Below are 14,819 nucleotides of genomic sequence, written 5' to 3'. Positions count from 1 at the left end.
AGAGAAGCCAAGGATACTGTCTTTATGTTCCCCTTATTGTTTTATACACTCCAGTTCATTCAGTCACTTTCAATTGAGTGTTTAGGGGTCTGTTCTTCCTCTAGCCTTCTCATCTCTTCCTCTTCATGCTTTCTTCTGAATTCTTTGCTTTAACATCCTGCCGATCCCAAAGTCTCATTCTGTACCAATAACTCACCAGATGCCAAAACCATAGGAATCTGTTCTTGCCTCTACCCTAGGAAGGAAGAAAATAAATATATTCTTGGTAGATTCCTCAAGAGTAGTCCTAAATGTTTACTTTCTCCAAATAAATTATTGCAAGAGATAAACAGAGCTTTTTGCCTTTCCCATCTTCATGTCAGTGGCCTACCATAACATGACTTAGATGAAGTTATCCACCCCCTAGTAACACCGAAGCTTCCTAGTAACAATGAAGAGGGACATCAGCCAAGAGAATACATATTTTGTATATATGAAAATTGAAAGTGTAAAATCCCCATATTTGTGCTTAATTACTATCTCTTCTCATCAGCTCAAGGATTTTATTCAACCTTCACTCATCTCCATTCTCCTTCATCAACATTTCCCTTTCAAGTGGATCTTTCTCAGTAGGTAAAAACTTGATTTCATATTTTACATTCCTGCCTAACTCCCATCCTATTTTTCTGCTCCTGCAGAAAAACTCTGCAAAAGTGTTTATACTCACTGTCTCCAATTTCTGTTCCATTCTCTCTTTTTTTCTCTCACTGTCCAAAATATTCCACATTTAAACTCACCACTTTCTCTCTCCATTTCTAACATTCCTGTGATGGAGGAATTATAGTGCCTCCTTTGAAAATTAAGAGCTTGAAGCAAAAAGCTTTGAATTAGAGATCCAGAAACGTGTTAGCCTAGGTTAAGGAGGATTCTCCTTTGCAAATACATTAAAAAAATGTTAAATAAAACAATATGTCATGGTTGAGTATAAGATAGGGATACCTCCAGGTGCCAGAAAATAGGAAAAAACTGCAAACTTAAGATACATCTGCAAGTGCATGGGCTCAAATAACCCAGGCACTGCCCAGGACTATGCACTGGGCCTCCATGCCCCAGAGTCATCTAGGTCTCTCATTCTCTCCTAAATTCCCTTCAACCAGGTTTTCATGTCCAATTATATCCATTCTACCTGGCCTTTTATATGTCTAATGGGTATCTCAAAATGAACATGTCCAAAACTAACTTCTTCCCCCAAAACCTTTTCTCCTCAGGGATTATCAGTTGCAACTCCTTTTTTCCATTTGGCCTAACTCAAGAACACGGCAGTCATGCTTGATTCCTCTTTGTTTCGTATATCTCATCCCAAGTGTGTCAGCAAATCCTTTAGTTACACCAGCCTTCTTGCATATCATTTATTAGCACCTTGGTCCACACCATCATCTCTTGCCTGTTTTATTGAAGTCACCTCCAAAGTGGTCTCTCTGTTCCTGCTCTTCTGCTCTTCTCTCTAGTCCAGTCTATTCTCACAGCAACAAGTCTAATAAAACATAAGAAAAAATAATACCCCTTCTCTGTTGGCAAGACTCCAGTTGCATTCCCATATCACTCAGAATCATATTGCCCAGGTCTTTCCCATGATTGTAAGGTCCTTCCCAATCTGTTCTGGCCAACTCACTGAACTCATATCTTACTACTCTCTTCCTCCTCCACTTTGTTCCATCTGTGCCTTCCGCTTGCTGTTCCTCAAACACATCAACTAGATTCCTCTCCTGGGCAAGAATGACTGGTAATGATTTATTGTGGTTTAATACCACTTTCCTTTGGGTTATTTCATTTAGCAAGGCTTTGGCTAAAGGGGAAAACTTATAAAAATAGAATATTAAGCCATTTCAGAAGGTTTGGGGAAAAATTTTTAGAATGAAATAAACCTTGCTCCCTTCCCCATATTTCTGAAATTATATAGTTTGATCAGGATATGATATGGCACAGACATTAATATAGTCATAATTTCAAATGTTTTAATGGTTTCATTGGACTTTAGAACTAACAATCTTTCCCACTTCTCCTTTTCCAATTATTCTTTAACGGTTATAGATAATTACTTCTGCTTTTCATTTTTTTCTTGCCTTTAAAGAAGTCATGCATTCAGCATAGATTTTGGGTGGAGCTTTTTTAATGCATAAGGTTTTGAGACAAATATTTACCTCTACCTGAAACCAGTAATAGAATGGTCAGTACTAAGAAGCCTCTCTTCTTTGAAAAGGATTATCATTTGATCAAATTCTCTCTGCGGTTATTCCTTTGGATTATGAAATGTGGCTCAGGGTCTTCACAGCTTTCTTTGCCTTTGTAGCAATGGATTGTTCGGGGTTGAAGGTGATGGTGCCATCACAGACTGTCCATGGCATCAGGGGTCAGGCCCTCTACCTTCCTGTGCACTATGGCTTCCACACTCCAGCATCGGACATCCAGATCATATGGCTGTTTGAGAGGCCCCACACAATGCCCAAATACTTGCTGGGCTCTGTGAATAAGTCTGTGGTTCCCGACTTGGAATACCAACACAAGTTTACCATGATGCCACCCAATGCATCTCTGCTTATCAACCCACTGCAGTTCACCGATGAAGGCAATTACATTGTGAAGGTCAATATTCAGGGAAATGGAACTCTATCCTCAAGTCAGAAGATACAAGTCACTGTAGATGGTGAGTCCACTATGACTGTATATAGCAAGCTGGTATAGAGTTAGCAGAGGTTCAGGACTCTAAACTTCCTAGATTCTGAAATTTTGGGCAAATTAATTAACTCTCAAAGCCTTTATGTCTCATGATACTAATGATATTATCAACTTCATGAGGCTTTCTGAAGATTTGATCAGACATTTATGTAAGGGGTATGCACAGTGCCCAGCAAAAAATAATCAAGCAATAAGTATAACTTGTTATTAGTTCCCCTGGAAACTGCAAAAATTAAGTTGCTAATATAATGAGATGAAAAATAAATTAAATCTCAGTAGTATTTTTATTTGTGTCACATGAAGTTTTTAATTTGATACACTGTTTTGGGGAGAATGAGCTCAATAACTACACTTAAGGACAATAGAGTTTCTGGAAATGTTCTCAGAGGAGGAGAGGAGTTAGCTAACTTTTAGATATGTTTTTCTTATTAAGATAACTAGGTGGCATACCTTAAATGTATTATGTCCAAAGCCCAACTTCTGATTTTTCTCTATAGAGCTGTTTATTTGATATTTCTCATCTTAGTAAATATCAATTCCATTCTATCAGTTTCTCAGGCTAAAAACTTGCAGTGATCACTGACCCTGTCTTTCCACACAACCCACACCCAGTCCACAAGAAAACCCTGTCAGCATTACCTTCAAAATATAGACAGAGTACAGCTACTTACCACCCCCATCCGTCCCCCCCATCAACCACCAGCTATAGCCTGGATTATTCTAGTAGCATGCCACTCTGCTCCTGCCTTTTGCAATTTAAAACTCCTCCAACAGCTTTCTCACTCACTCGAAATAAAACCAAAGTGCTAACAAGGACTTCAAGGCCCTACATCCTCGCACCTATCTGACACCATTTCCACCTCTGTCCTGGCCTTGCTGATCTGCTTGCTCCTCCTTAAACAGGCCAGACACACATTTCAGGGTCTTTTTACTTGCTGTTCACTCCACCTAGATGGCTTTTCTCCAAGGTATTTCCCCTATTTCCTTAGGTCTCAACTCAAATATCACACTATCTCTTAAATCTTTCTTAACCAACTTATATAAAATTTAATCTTACTCCTTCAAACACACACACACACACACACACAAATGCACACACACATACCAGTGTCATTATGTTTATTGTTTATCTTCCCTAACTAAAATTTAAGGTCCATAGGAATTTTGCTGCTTTCTCTTTACTGCCTAAAACCTTGTTGGCTGCTGGGTGCAGTGGCTCATGCCTATAATCCCTAGCAGCTGGGGAGGCTGAGACAGGAGGATCATGAGTTCAAAGCCATCCTCAGCAAAAAGTGAGGTGCTAAGCAACTCAGTAAGACGCTGTCTCTAAATAAAATACAAAAATAGGGCTGGGGAGGTGGCTCAGGGGGTCGAGTGTCCTTGAGTTCCATCCCTGGTCCCCCCCCAAAAAAATTTGCTGGCCATTAATAGACTCAGAAACCACCTGTTGAGTGGTTGTATAGTAAGTGGACTATTGAAGAGAAAGGGAGGCTGCAGGGGAGCTAAGATAAAGGATGTGGAATCAGATGCCTGAAGGGCGACTTTAGGGAAAGAAAAGAAATATAGGAATTTTTGTGAAATTTTCTTGTCTCTCCAAAAACTTAATAGGGAAGTTGGACCTGATAAGGGAAATGCAACCAGTAAAGGCTTCTTTGGCTTTTAGGACCTGAGCAAAAATTTTTCTCAGAAGGAAAACTTCCACATCTGAGTAACACTGTTCTAGGCTCACAGTACTGATGACTATTCTAATGACTGGTTCTCCTCATAAAAGACTGTTCACATGTTATCTTTTTATACCATACCATATATGTTTCTACATAAAGATGCACTTTAAATATAAGGTTTTTACCTAATAAATATATATAGTTCAATTTTTAAAAATCATGATATTATAAACAAAATATTATTCTAAATCCTTTCCTCTTGCCAGCAAAGATAAAGGATCGATTAAATGGACAAGCCAGTTGCTAAAACCCACCTTGAAAATTGATGGAAGTTTCAGAACTACTCAGCTCCCCCCTACAAGTTGCTTACAACTTCATTCCTCCTTATATTTCGTTTCTTTCTATCTTCCCTGGGCTGGAGAATTGGGTCTGTTTGTGCTCTGATGCACATTTTCCATTGTAAGAAAATGTAAACATGATTCAAGATAGACTTGCTGGAGGAGGATGCATCAACCTCAACTGAACCCTTGATAGGAATTAAAGTCTCAGTATTGGTGCAAATTATCAGTCACTCATATGCCATCTTATTCTCTCTGTGTTCTGTAATCATACACAGGAGATTATTAAATGCATTTCTCTCCAAAATACAGGAGAGAAATATTGCTAGACTTAAAGCCCTCTTATTTTTACCACTGAATGCCAGGTAACTCTGGGCAAGTCACTGTTTTTATCAAATAAAGAATCAAGAACCTCAGAGATTGGTGAAGGTTGCTGAAAATGGTTGTGAATACATATATCATTTCTACCCTCTACCATCAACTTCAGAGTAGAAATTCAGAAGGAAATATTATGCATTCTTGGAAATGTATTCATTTGATAAATATTAAGTACCCACTATCTGTTAAACTTGGAATATAAAACTATTTTCCTGTAACTCAACTTCCCAACAGAAATTTCTATTGAATTTGTTTTTTATAGCTCTTAATTTAGTACAGTTCCAACAATACATTTTAATCTGTTATCAGATTGAATCAATGTTGAAATGTAGGTGTTGGTTTGTTAAAATAACTAACATTATGTTGCAACACAAATGTAAAACAATTAAAACATATACTGGGTTCTTTTATATAGAAGAGGAAACTGTGCCTATTGAGTCTCTAACACTTTCCCTTGATTCTTTAACATTATACTATATGTGAACTGTTTACTTTGCTGATAGTGGTTGGAAATTGGGGTTCACCACAATCACTCCAACCAGCTGCTCTTAGTACATTAGGACAAGTCAAGAGAAGGAAATAAGCATATACATTTTGCCTGGGAAATTATACCTTTGTGGTGTTGGGAAAGCACAGTGAACAGGAAATAAGGAAGTTGGGGTTCTTGACTACTAACTACATTATCTATACAGCAAATGGCTTCATTATACAATATTTGAAGAGTAAGTTCTAAAATTTGGTTCTGTCTATGAATAAAATTATTATATTTTATTAGTTTGCATTTCCCATGACTTTTTATTCTCTTCTTTAATTATTGCCTGTCTACATTTACAAAATATAAAACGTTGGAATAATTTCTCCAGGATTTAATATTTGAAAAACCACAGAGAATTTTATTGTAGTTTCATGGATAGCAAAAATAATTTCTCTCTCTTGATTTTGTAGATCCTGTCGCAAAACCAGTGGTCTGGACTTACCCTTCCTCTGGGGCTGTGGAGTATGTGGGGAACATAACACTGGTGTGCCAGGTGGAAGGGGGCACCCGATTGGCTTACCAGTGGTTAAAGAATGGGAAGCCTGTCTGCACCAGTTCCACCTATTCCTTTTCTCCTCAAAACAACACACTTCATATTTCCCCAGTGACTAAGGAAGACATTGGGAATTACAGTTGCCTGGTGAAGAACCCTGTCAGTGAGATGGAAAGTAACATCATTATGCCCACCATCTATTGTAAGTTGCTTGTTTGTTTGTTTATATTACTCAAAAGATATTTTTCTTCTGGAAAGTTCTCATAGGGTAGGCCCACAGAATATCAGCACCAGATATCATTTGGTATTTTATCATTATTGTAGTTCAGGATTATTTATAGTCATATCTCCTAGGCATTGTCTTGTCATAAAATTTATCTGCTAACACAATCCTATTTCTTGAAGACCAAGTTGAAATACTGGCCAGGAGCCACTCAAGATATAATTTGGAATTCAGTACATTGTGTGACCTCATTTGCAGTGGAAAGTAAGAATTTGATTTCAAGATCCCAGAATCATGTAGAGGTACTAATTTGTTCATCCCAAAAAGGAAGAGTCGGTGAGGTTGGGAGAGGAATTTGCTCTGTAACTGACCCCAAGGGGGAAAAAAAAGTGTTCTAGGTTATGCACGGAGAGCACACCCCAGGGCATTGTTGTTCTTTCTGCGCATTTCTCAGCTGTTTTTAGAAGAAGGTGCAGGGAAGATTCTAGAAGGTGCAGGGAAGATTCTAGATTCTACTTAATTATTCTGTCAAAAATAATTCAGGTTCCCAGGGAATCAACAGTTAGTTCTGGATTTCAATTTTTTGTGGTCTTTTTTCCCTGCATGAGTTTAAACTCGTGTGCACAGTTAAGTTTATCAAACCCTTCAGCTCATGTCATATTACTATCACCAACCCAAGCACTTTCTTTATTGCATTATTTCCCCAGTCCTTTCCACTTCATAGCACTACCTCTAATATGTTTACTAATGCTATTCTAATTTCAGTGTAGTAGTTTCTAAACCTCTATACTAGTGACATTTTGGGCTGGATCACTCTTTGTAATGGGGACTATCTTGTGCAATACAGTGTTTGGCATCTTCCTTGGCCTCTACCCACTGCACACCAGTAGCAACCCTCTCCAGTTGTAATAACTAAAAATGTCCCTTGACATTGCCATATGTCTCCTGGGGGACAAAATGAGAACCAATGACCTGTAACATCAGGAAGTCTTTTTAGCAGCTGCCATGTAATTTAGAGCATGGCTGCCATCACAACTTATCAAGAAAAGTAGCAGGACACTTGTTACCTCTGTGGCATGAGGGTGGAGGTTTCAGCTGGTTGTATACTAAGATGAGAATTATGACACATACATACACACATACACATACACACATATGTATATATACACACATATATATATATACACATATGTTATATGTGTGCATATAAGTATGTTTGTGCATGTATATATGTATAGTCACTCATCAAATACATACTCATAATACTGAAATAGGCACTAAAGCTTTGCACTTAGATGCTTAGTAATCAGACAGATTGAAGTGGGAAGTGCATTCAGTCATTACCTGTATGACCTTAAGTAAATCCCTTGATCTTTCTGAACAGTTATTGTGAGGATTGAAACTGTTACTATGTGAAAAGTTCTTAGAACTCTGGATGACTTGTACTGTATAAGAGCCATCATAACCACAATAATATCAACCCATTGGAATTCAGAGGATGGAAATATTGCTTCTGACTGGGAAGAAGGCTTCTTGCAGAAAGTGACATTTCAGTGGACTTAGAACAATAGGTATGATTGGGGGCAAGTGGCAATGTCTTAGGAAATGATTACAGGCAATGAGGACAGAAGGAACCCAGGCATAAAGCCAAAGTAAAAGTACCTTAAAATGTATGGAAACAAGTCATAATTTATATTGTGATTATGACATGATTTTTATAGCTGAATTCTTAGCTGTATTTTAATGATGGTTTTACTTAATCTTACATTCTTATAACATTGTGAAATATTCCATCTACATTAAAATATAGGCTGTTAAATAGATTCACAATGAAACTACACGCTGTGCCTATTCTATGAGACTAGCATTGAATTGGAGCAAAAAGTTCAAAGTTGGTGCAGTTTATTTATATGCATATTCTTGGCAATTATTCTGAAAGAATTAAAACTTTAACTCAACTTCAAATAACACAGACTTTGGTATTTCATTTATTTAAACATAGTGAAAAGAAAATATGAACAGACTACTCAAATCAAAATCTAGGACTATGTGGACACATCCCTATGTTGTTCTTATTATTTAGTCTAAATGGTTGACGTTAACATACGAAAGGAACAAATGCCAGCCAGATATCATATACTGAATATTAATCCCAAAGAACTACCTTTTAATGTTGTAGGAAAGAATAGGAAATGAGATTGTGTCAGAACTCTTTCCTGGTTTTCACTGCATTATGTTTTCCTTGACTCTCCTCCACTAATAAGCACCCCAAACCCAAGTAATAATTTCACATTATTTACCTTTATATCTGTAGGGCAACACTTGACACAGATTAAGAACTCAATAAAGTTTCTTGAACTTGACTAAATGGAATACATTATTTTTTTTCATACCCTTTCAGATTCCAGTGATACTTGATGATACTGTGGAAAGGTTAGATTCCTATTATAAGGTGACAGTTTCTTCATTATAGTGCTTCAGCCCTTTGTTTTTCTGACCTTTAGCAACGTTCTTCAATAATCTTGTAAATGTCACATTCTAATATTTCTTCATAGAGGTCCACATCATAATTTAGCACAAATCATCTATTCTGTTTTCTAAAAGCACTGTTTCCATGACAGTTTTTTTTCATGAAAGCAGGAATCATTTTTTTTTATTTTGTCAGGAAAAAATATAACAAAATATAGCAAAATTGATCATATATTTATGAGGTTATGATGTCATAATTTGGTATTGGCCTTGATGGAATACAATGTCAAATTGATAATTCAGACAAATATCTACATGCAGTTCACAAGATGTACATGCTTCTAGCTGCAGCTAATAACCTACTAACCACTATGTTCTGTGTGCAACATATGGTATTGCTGCAGGGGGGTACTCCAAGTGATAAAAATTAAAGGAAAAAAAGGGGTCATTCATGGTAAATACTTACCATCTGCTCCCAAGCAGGGTGGCAAGCAGCATCATGACAGAATTTTCAGTATTGTTCCCACCCAGCCATAAATTGTTAAAGACAACAGATGACATGTGACTTTACAAGTCATTTAGTAAACAGTCATTCCTGAGGCTATGGGTTCATTTCCATTGGGAAGCTTCTGCCAAAGGCAAAAAAGTGAACCATAATCCAAAGTCAAAATGGAATTATCCTTCTGCTTTCATCTTTAGTATCAGAAGTCACCCTTGTTGAATCATTCCAAACATCTCCAACTAGATATCCATTCACTTGAATAATGTGCTAGGCTCTGCCTCAAAGTAGAGGGATACTCAGCCTGAAGTGCTACTGATAAAGAAAATGAAAATGCATTTTAAGCAGTGTGTTCGGGGTAAGATATAGTTAGGGGTGTGTGTGTATGTGTGTGAAGAAAGACTTGATCATACACTGAAATGTGGATATTGGTTCTCTGAGCAATAAAATTACAAATGACTTTTTTTTCACATTGAGCTTCTTTGAATTTTAGGATTTTAAAAGTATTTTAAGAAGCAAGGGATTTAAATGCTTCAAGGTGTTAGGTTCCAAGTAATGGAAGAGATGCTTAGAGGTTGGTGTGGAAGGGAGTTTGAGGGATTTGAGGCCAACTCTGAAAAGCCAGATATAGCATATAAGTAAGACAAAAAGGAAAGATGAGGCCAGTCATGAAACCCAACAAGTGAGGAAGTAGCAAAATTGAAATAAAAATAAGAGAAGATAAACTAAGATGAGAAGATAAACTAAGATTTCTTTCTTTGAAAGCATTTTTATTTTAAGCTAGAGTGATTTTTTAAATTAGCTCAATGATCTTATTTACTTATTACTTATTTACTTATTACTACCTCTGGTTCGCTGTGACTTTGGGACACACCCTCTAATATTAAAGAATTATTGCTTGTGAAAGCACTTCATTCTGTTGCAAGGTCCTAAGGTGATTTCAAATGAGGAGGTTCCAAAAAAGTTTTGAGTAATGTTAGCACATTTTGAAAGAAGTAATATTCATTTTCATGTGCTCTTCCCAGTCACTGTGGATTCCTCCCATTTGTTTCCTTCTGTGTGAACACTAGTTGGAGGCCTTTGCTTTCCTAATGTTCTATCAATGCTGACAACCAGAAGGGGCACTGCTGCTGCACACAGCAGCCTCGAGAACCATGTCTTCAACATCTCGATTCACTCACAGTGCCTAGAACAGTGTCATGCACACAGTAACATCTCAATAGCAACTTTGATTGAGTGAGTAAAAGCAAATTTTCATTTCCATTAAACTACTACTATTTAGTGGAGCTCCGAATAAGAGGGTTTCACTTCACAGTACACTGTTCTAAATCGTGATCACAGTGGTTTCATGCCGCGTCGGGCTAACCGAGCCGAGTCCGGCGAGAGACGGCGGGGTTAAAAAATACACAGGACACCAAGGTTCTTCATCCAGGAGGGAGCGTGTGCACGCTTTATTGCCAAATTTGTTCCCCTTATATATCTTTTTAACAGCTGCGGGAAATTACTCAAAAGTGAGGAGGGAAGAGTAATAACTGCGTCCTTGGGTTACCGTCAAGTCACCTTCCCCTATCAGGAGGCTCGAACAGGTCAAGATGTTCCCGAGAGACACATATGCTCGAGGCAGATAAACAGGGAACCGCAAGCCGGTGTCATGGCCTTGTGAGCTGGCCACATTGACATGCATAACAAAGAACTGGGGATTGAGTCCCCAGGGGCCAGGGCGGGCCTGCTACCACCAGTTTCACCTGAGATTTCATCAGAGACTAAAACAGGAAAACAGTGTGACAAGGTGCTAATGCATTCACAGGGAACTTATGTTCCTCCTCATTTTAATCCTCTACCTCAAGTTCCTGATTGCTTTAAATTTCAAAATACAGTCAGTACTCCATATCTGTAGATTCAACATTAACAGATTTAACCAACCTCAGATAGAAAAACATTTGGAAAATTACAGCTTATATGCAATATGTGTACACACTTTTTCATGTCTTATTCCCTAAACAATAAGTCATAACAATTACTTACATAGCATTTACGTTGTTTTCAGTCATTTAGAAATGCTTTTAAATATTCAGGAAGACGTATGGAGGTTATATGCAAATGCTACACCATTTTATGTAAGGGACTTGAGCATCTGCAGTTTTGGGTACCCTCAAAGTGTTCTGGAGCCAATCAACCCAAATACCAAGGGGTGATTAAATGGTTACCTCATCTTGACATATTAATGTAAATCTGTAGGTTGTTTAAGGGTATGTACCCTAGCTAAACATAAACCCTTGTTTTGACTCATTAGATTCTGTCATATTTTTGCAAATTTGTTTATCAAAAGGTAGGTCGGTCAGAAAATACCGACAAAATGAAGAGCCACTCTGGAAATCTGCAAACTTGAGATTGGCTTGTCATATTTAAAATAGCTCTAGCACAGTATGAATCATGGTGTTTGAAAGGTAGAAAGAACATTGGCAACAAGTTAATCCAGTTTTTTATATTAAAAGATGAGAAAAGCCATGACCCAAAAAGTTTCATTAATTTCTAAAGAACACTTAACTAATGGTTGACAAAACTGATGACCCTACTAAGTAAGGTCTAGTCACATTATATTATTGCTCATGTTCTGAAATGAGTGTTAAGACTTTTTCAAAACAAAATCAGAACCAAAAAAAAGATTAAAAATTATTTCTGTCTCTCATATACTAAATATATTATCTATACATATCTCTCAAGTAAATATTTGTTGATTGAATATTTGACTAATTACAGTTAATATATAATTAAACAATAATTTATTATAGAAGTAATAGTATAGGTAGACAACAAGAAAATATTCTGATAAATTTATTATTTATATCTCTTCTACTTTATTTCCTTTTAGTGGATTAATATGAATGATTAAATGCATATATTTTAAGAGTCCCAGTTCTGCTATTTAAAAACTATGTGATCATGTACAAATAATTTTTTAAATATTATAATGGGAATAATAACATCTATCAGATATGGTTTCTTTAAAGATTAAATGTGGTTATACATGTAAGAATTTAAAGTGCTTTCACATAGCAAATGTCCAAAAAATAGCAGCTACCATCCACTGAAAAGTTAGTACAATCCTGTCTAAAATGTGAAAGTTTTTACAATATAAACCAGGGCTTAAGACTAGATGAGAAAATTTTGTAGCTGGGGAATATTCTTAATCTCTCTTTTTATTCTCTGAAAAAAAGCATTAAGACATGTGTCTTCATCTGCTGGGACCTGATACCATGGGAATGGCAAAATACTATAAAAGCCTTGGACTGTGTGGGAAAACACCAGGGTATATCCATGATTAAGTAGTTTAATGATGATCAATTAATATTTGTTAATGACAGTAAATATATATATATCTTTATATTTCCAAGTGGAATCTTAAGGTTAGCTTAGGGGTAGGAATTTTAAAAATTCTTTAACTGTTTTAATATTATGAAAATATGAAACACTCCTATATCTATTTGCACAAATCTCTGTTCCTTGTGAAACTATGCCTTCAGTAAATATTTGGATGACCTATCCTCACACTGAGAAGAAAAATAGATGATATTCAAGTATGGTTGTCAAAGAAAAAAATAATGGACATCGTATGCTGTAAAAATATTTTCAAGTACAATTACTATTTCAAAAATATTGAGTTTTCCAACAAGAATGTGTCTTTATCAATACAATACTGAAAAAGTTAATGTCACAATGATAATGATAGTGTCTGTAAAGCTAAACTTCAGGTTTTCACTATTACAAATAAGTTCATTGGGAATCTAAACAAGGACCTGTTTGCCCAAGTCTCATGTGAAGACTTGCAAAGAAAGTAAAATACTGCTAAGCTCTCCCAAGCCCCCAAAGTATGTTGCAAATATTTATGTTACCCCTCTATTTCTTTTTTGTATTGATGCAGATGGACCTTATGGACTTCAAGTTAATTCTGATAAAGGGCTAAAAGTAGGGGAAGTGTTTACTGTGGATCTTGGAGAAGCCATTCTATTTGATTGTTCTGCTGATTCTTATCCCCCCAACACCTACTCTTGGATTCGGAGGACTGACAATACAACATATGTCATTAAGTATGGGCCTCGCTTGGAAGTTGCATCTGAGAAAGTAGCCCAGAAGACAACTGACTATGTATGCTGTGCTTACAACAACATAACTGGAAGGCGAGATGAAACTCGTTTCACAGTCATCATCACTTCCACAGGTAAGTGTAACTTAAAAGGAAAATACCCTCATAAAATACAAATGCATTGCCTTCCCCTGTCTAATATCTCTATAGAAGAAAAAAAAAAAACATTGTGGAATTGTTCATATACTTAAAAAAAAAAAACATGTCTTTCCGATGTTAACTGATTTCTATGACTCTAAGAAAGAAAACTCAAAACAAAATGAAGGGAAATTCTGTTGCAGAATTTAAAGGGCTATGAAGAAAAAGGAAATTCAATAAATTACTTCTAAACATGCACAATTAATTTCCTAATTTTACAAATATGAATACAAGAGAAGTAGGCTGCTAATTTAAAGGGTTTATATCTATTGTTACATTAGGTCAGATAAATACATCTCTGTACGTTAGAATTCTGATTTTTCTATTTGACTGTTCTTTGTATTGTTATTGATAGGTTCCACTTCTCATCCTTTAAATACATGAAATCTAGGGACGTTCTCAATGATACATGCAACTCCTTGAAAATTACAAAACTTTTTAAGTCTGTATAATTAAGTATTTTTTACAAATCAATTTATTTTTAGAAATGTTATGGACCTATAAAAGTTTAAAAATCACCGCCTAAAGTATGGATGTCCACTAAAATTTCCATCTTTCCATTTTATTTTCCTGTATGACTTCACTTATTCTCATGGTTTCATATAACACTGGCACATGCCAAACCTTTATCTTCAAAGCTCTAAAACTGTATACCCAGCTGCCTTCTGGATCTTCCTGCTTGAAAATACCAGAGGCAGCATCTAAGTCTAACATATCAAACTAAACCACCTTTTCCCTTGCCAAATTACTATCCGAATTCTCTTTCAAAATGAATATTCCTATGATTTACCAACCGAGGATGAAAAGCTAAATATTATCTCAGTCTCTTTTCTCTTGCTTATGGCCCTACCCCCAATTCTATGACCAAATGCTTTCCATTCTCCTATTTTTCACCTCTCTCAGGTCCATGCTCTTCTTTCCTTCCTTCTTCTTTCTTGTTTCTTTTTTCTCATCTTGCCTTCCCTCCCCCTCCTCCTTTCCTTCAAAACCCCTTCCTTCTCCTCCTTTTTCTCCGCCTTTTTCTTTTCTCTCTTCTATTACTATTTCTGCTAATATCAATTTCTTCCTATATTCCTCTTTGCATATTGAAAAAAAAAGATTCCACTTGGGGAAAACCTAAGGGCAGCTTTGAACAGGAGGCAGAGGTTAAGGTGCGTATGATTAGTGAAAGAACAGGTTCACAAAAAGTAACACCCATTAATATTTTCCCACTGATGCTCTCT

General features: G+C 36.4%; 1 protein-coding gene across 2 annotated transcripts in view; it reads left to right on the top strand.

Moving 5' to 3' along the window:
• Positions 1-14,819, top strand: part of Hepacam2 (HEPACAM family member 2) — a 35,587-nt gene that overhangs the window by 4,718 nt on the left and 16,050 nt on the right. Inside the window, exons 2-4 of one of the 2 annotated variants that reach the window (XM_027919878.2) lie at positions 2,330-2,683; positions 6,041-6,325; positions 13,237-13,533. In XM_027919878.2, the coding sequence (XP_027775679.2) occupies positions 2,330-2,683; positions 6,041-6,325; positions 13,237-13,533 (936 nt within the window). Of the gene's footprint in view, positions 1-2,289; positions 2,684-6,040; positions 6,326-13,236; positions 13,534-14,819 lie in introns of those variants that run through there. The other variant, XM_027919879.3, reaches the window with a different exon arrangement.

This window comes from Marmota flaviventris, chromosome 1 (genome assembly GCF_047511675.1).
Source record: "Marmota flaviventris isolate mMarFla1 chromosome 1, mMarFla1.hap1, whole genome shotgun sequence".
Classification (NCBI taxonomy): domain Eukaryota; kingdom Metazoa; phylum Chordata; class Mammalia; order Rodentia; family Sciuridae; genus Marmota; species Marmota flaviventris.
This window is presented reverse-complemented; position numbering and strand designations above follow the sequence as displayed.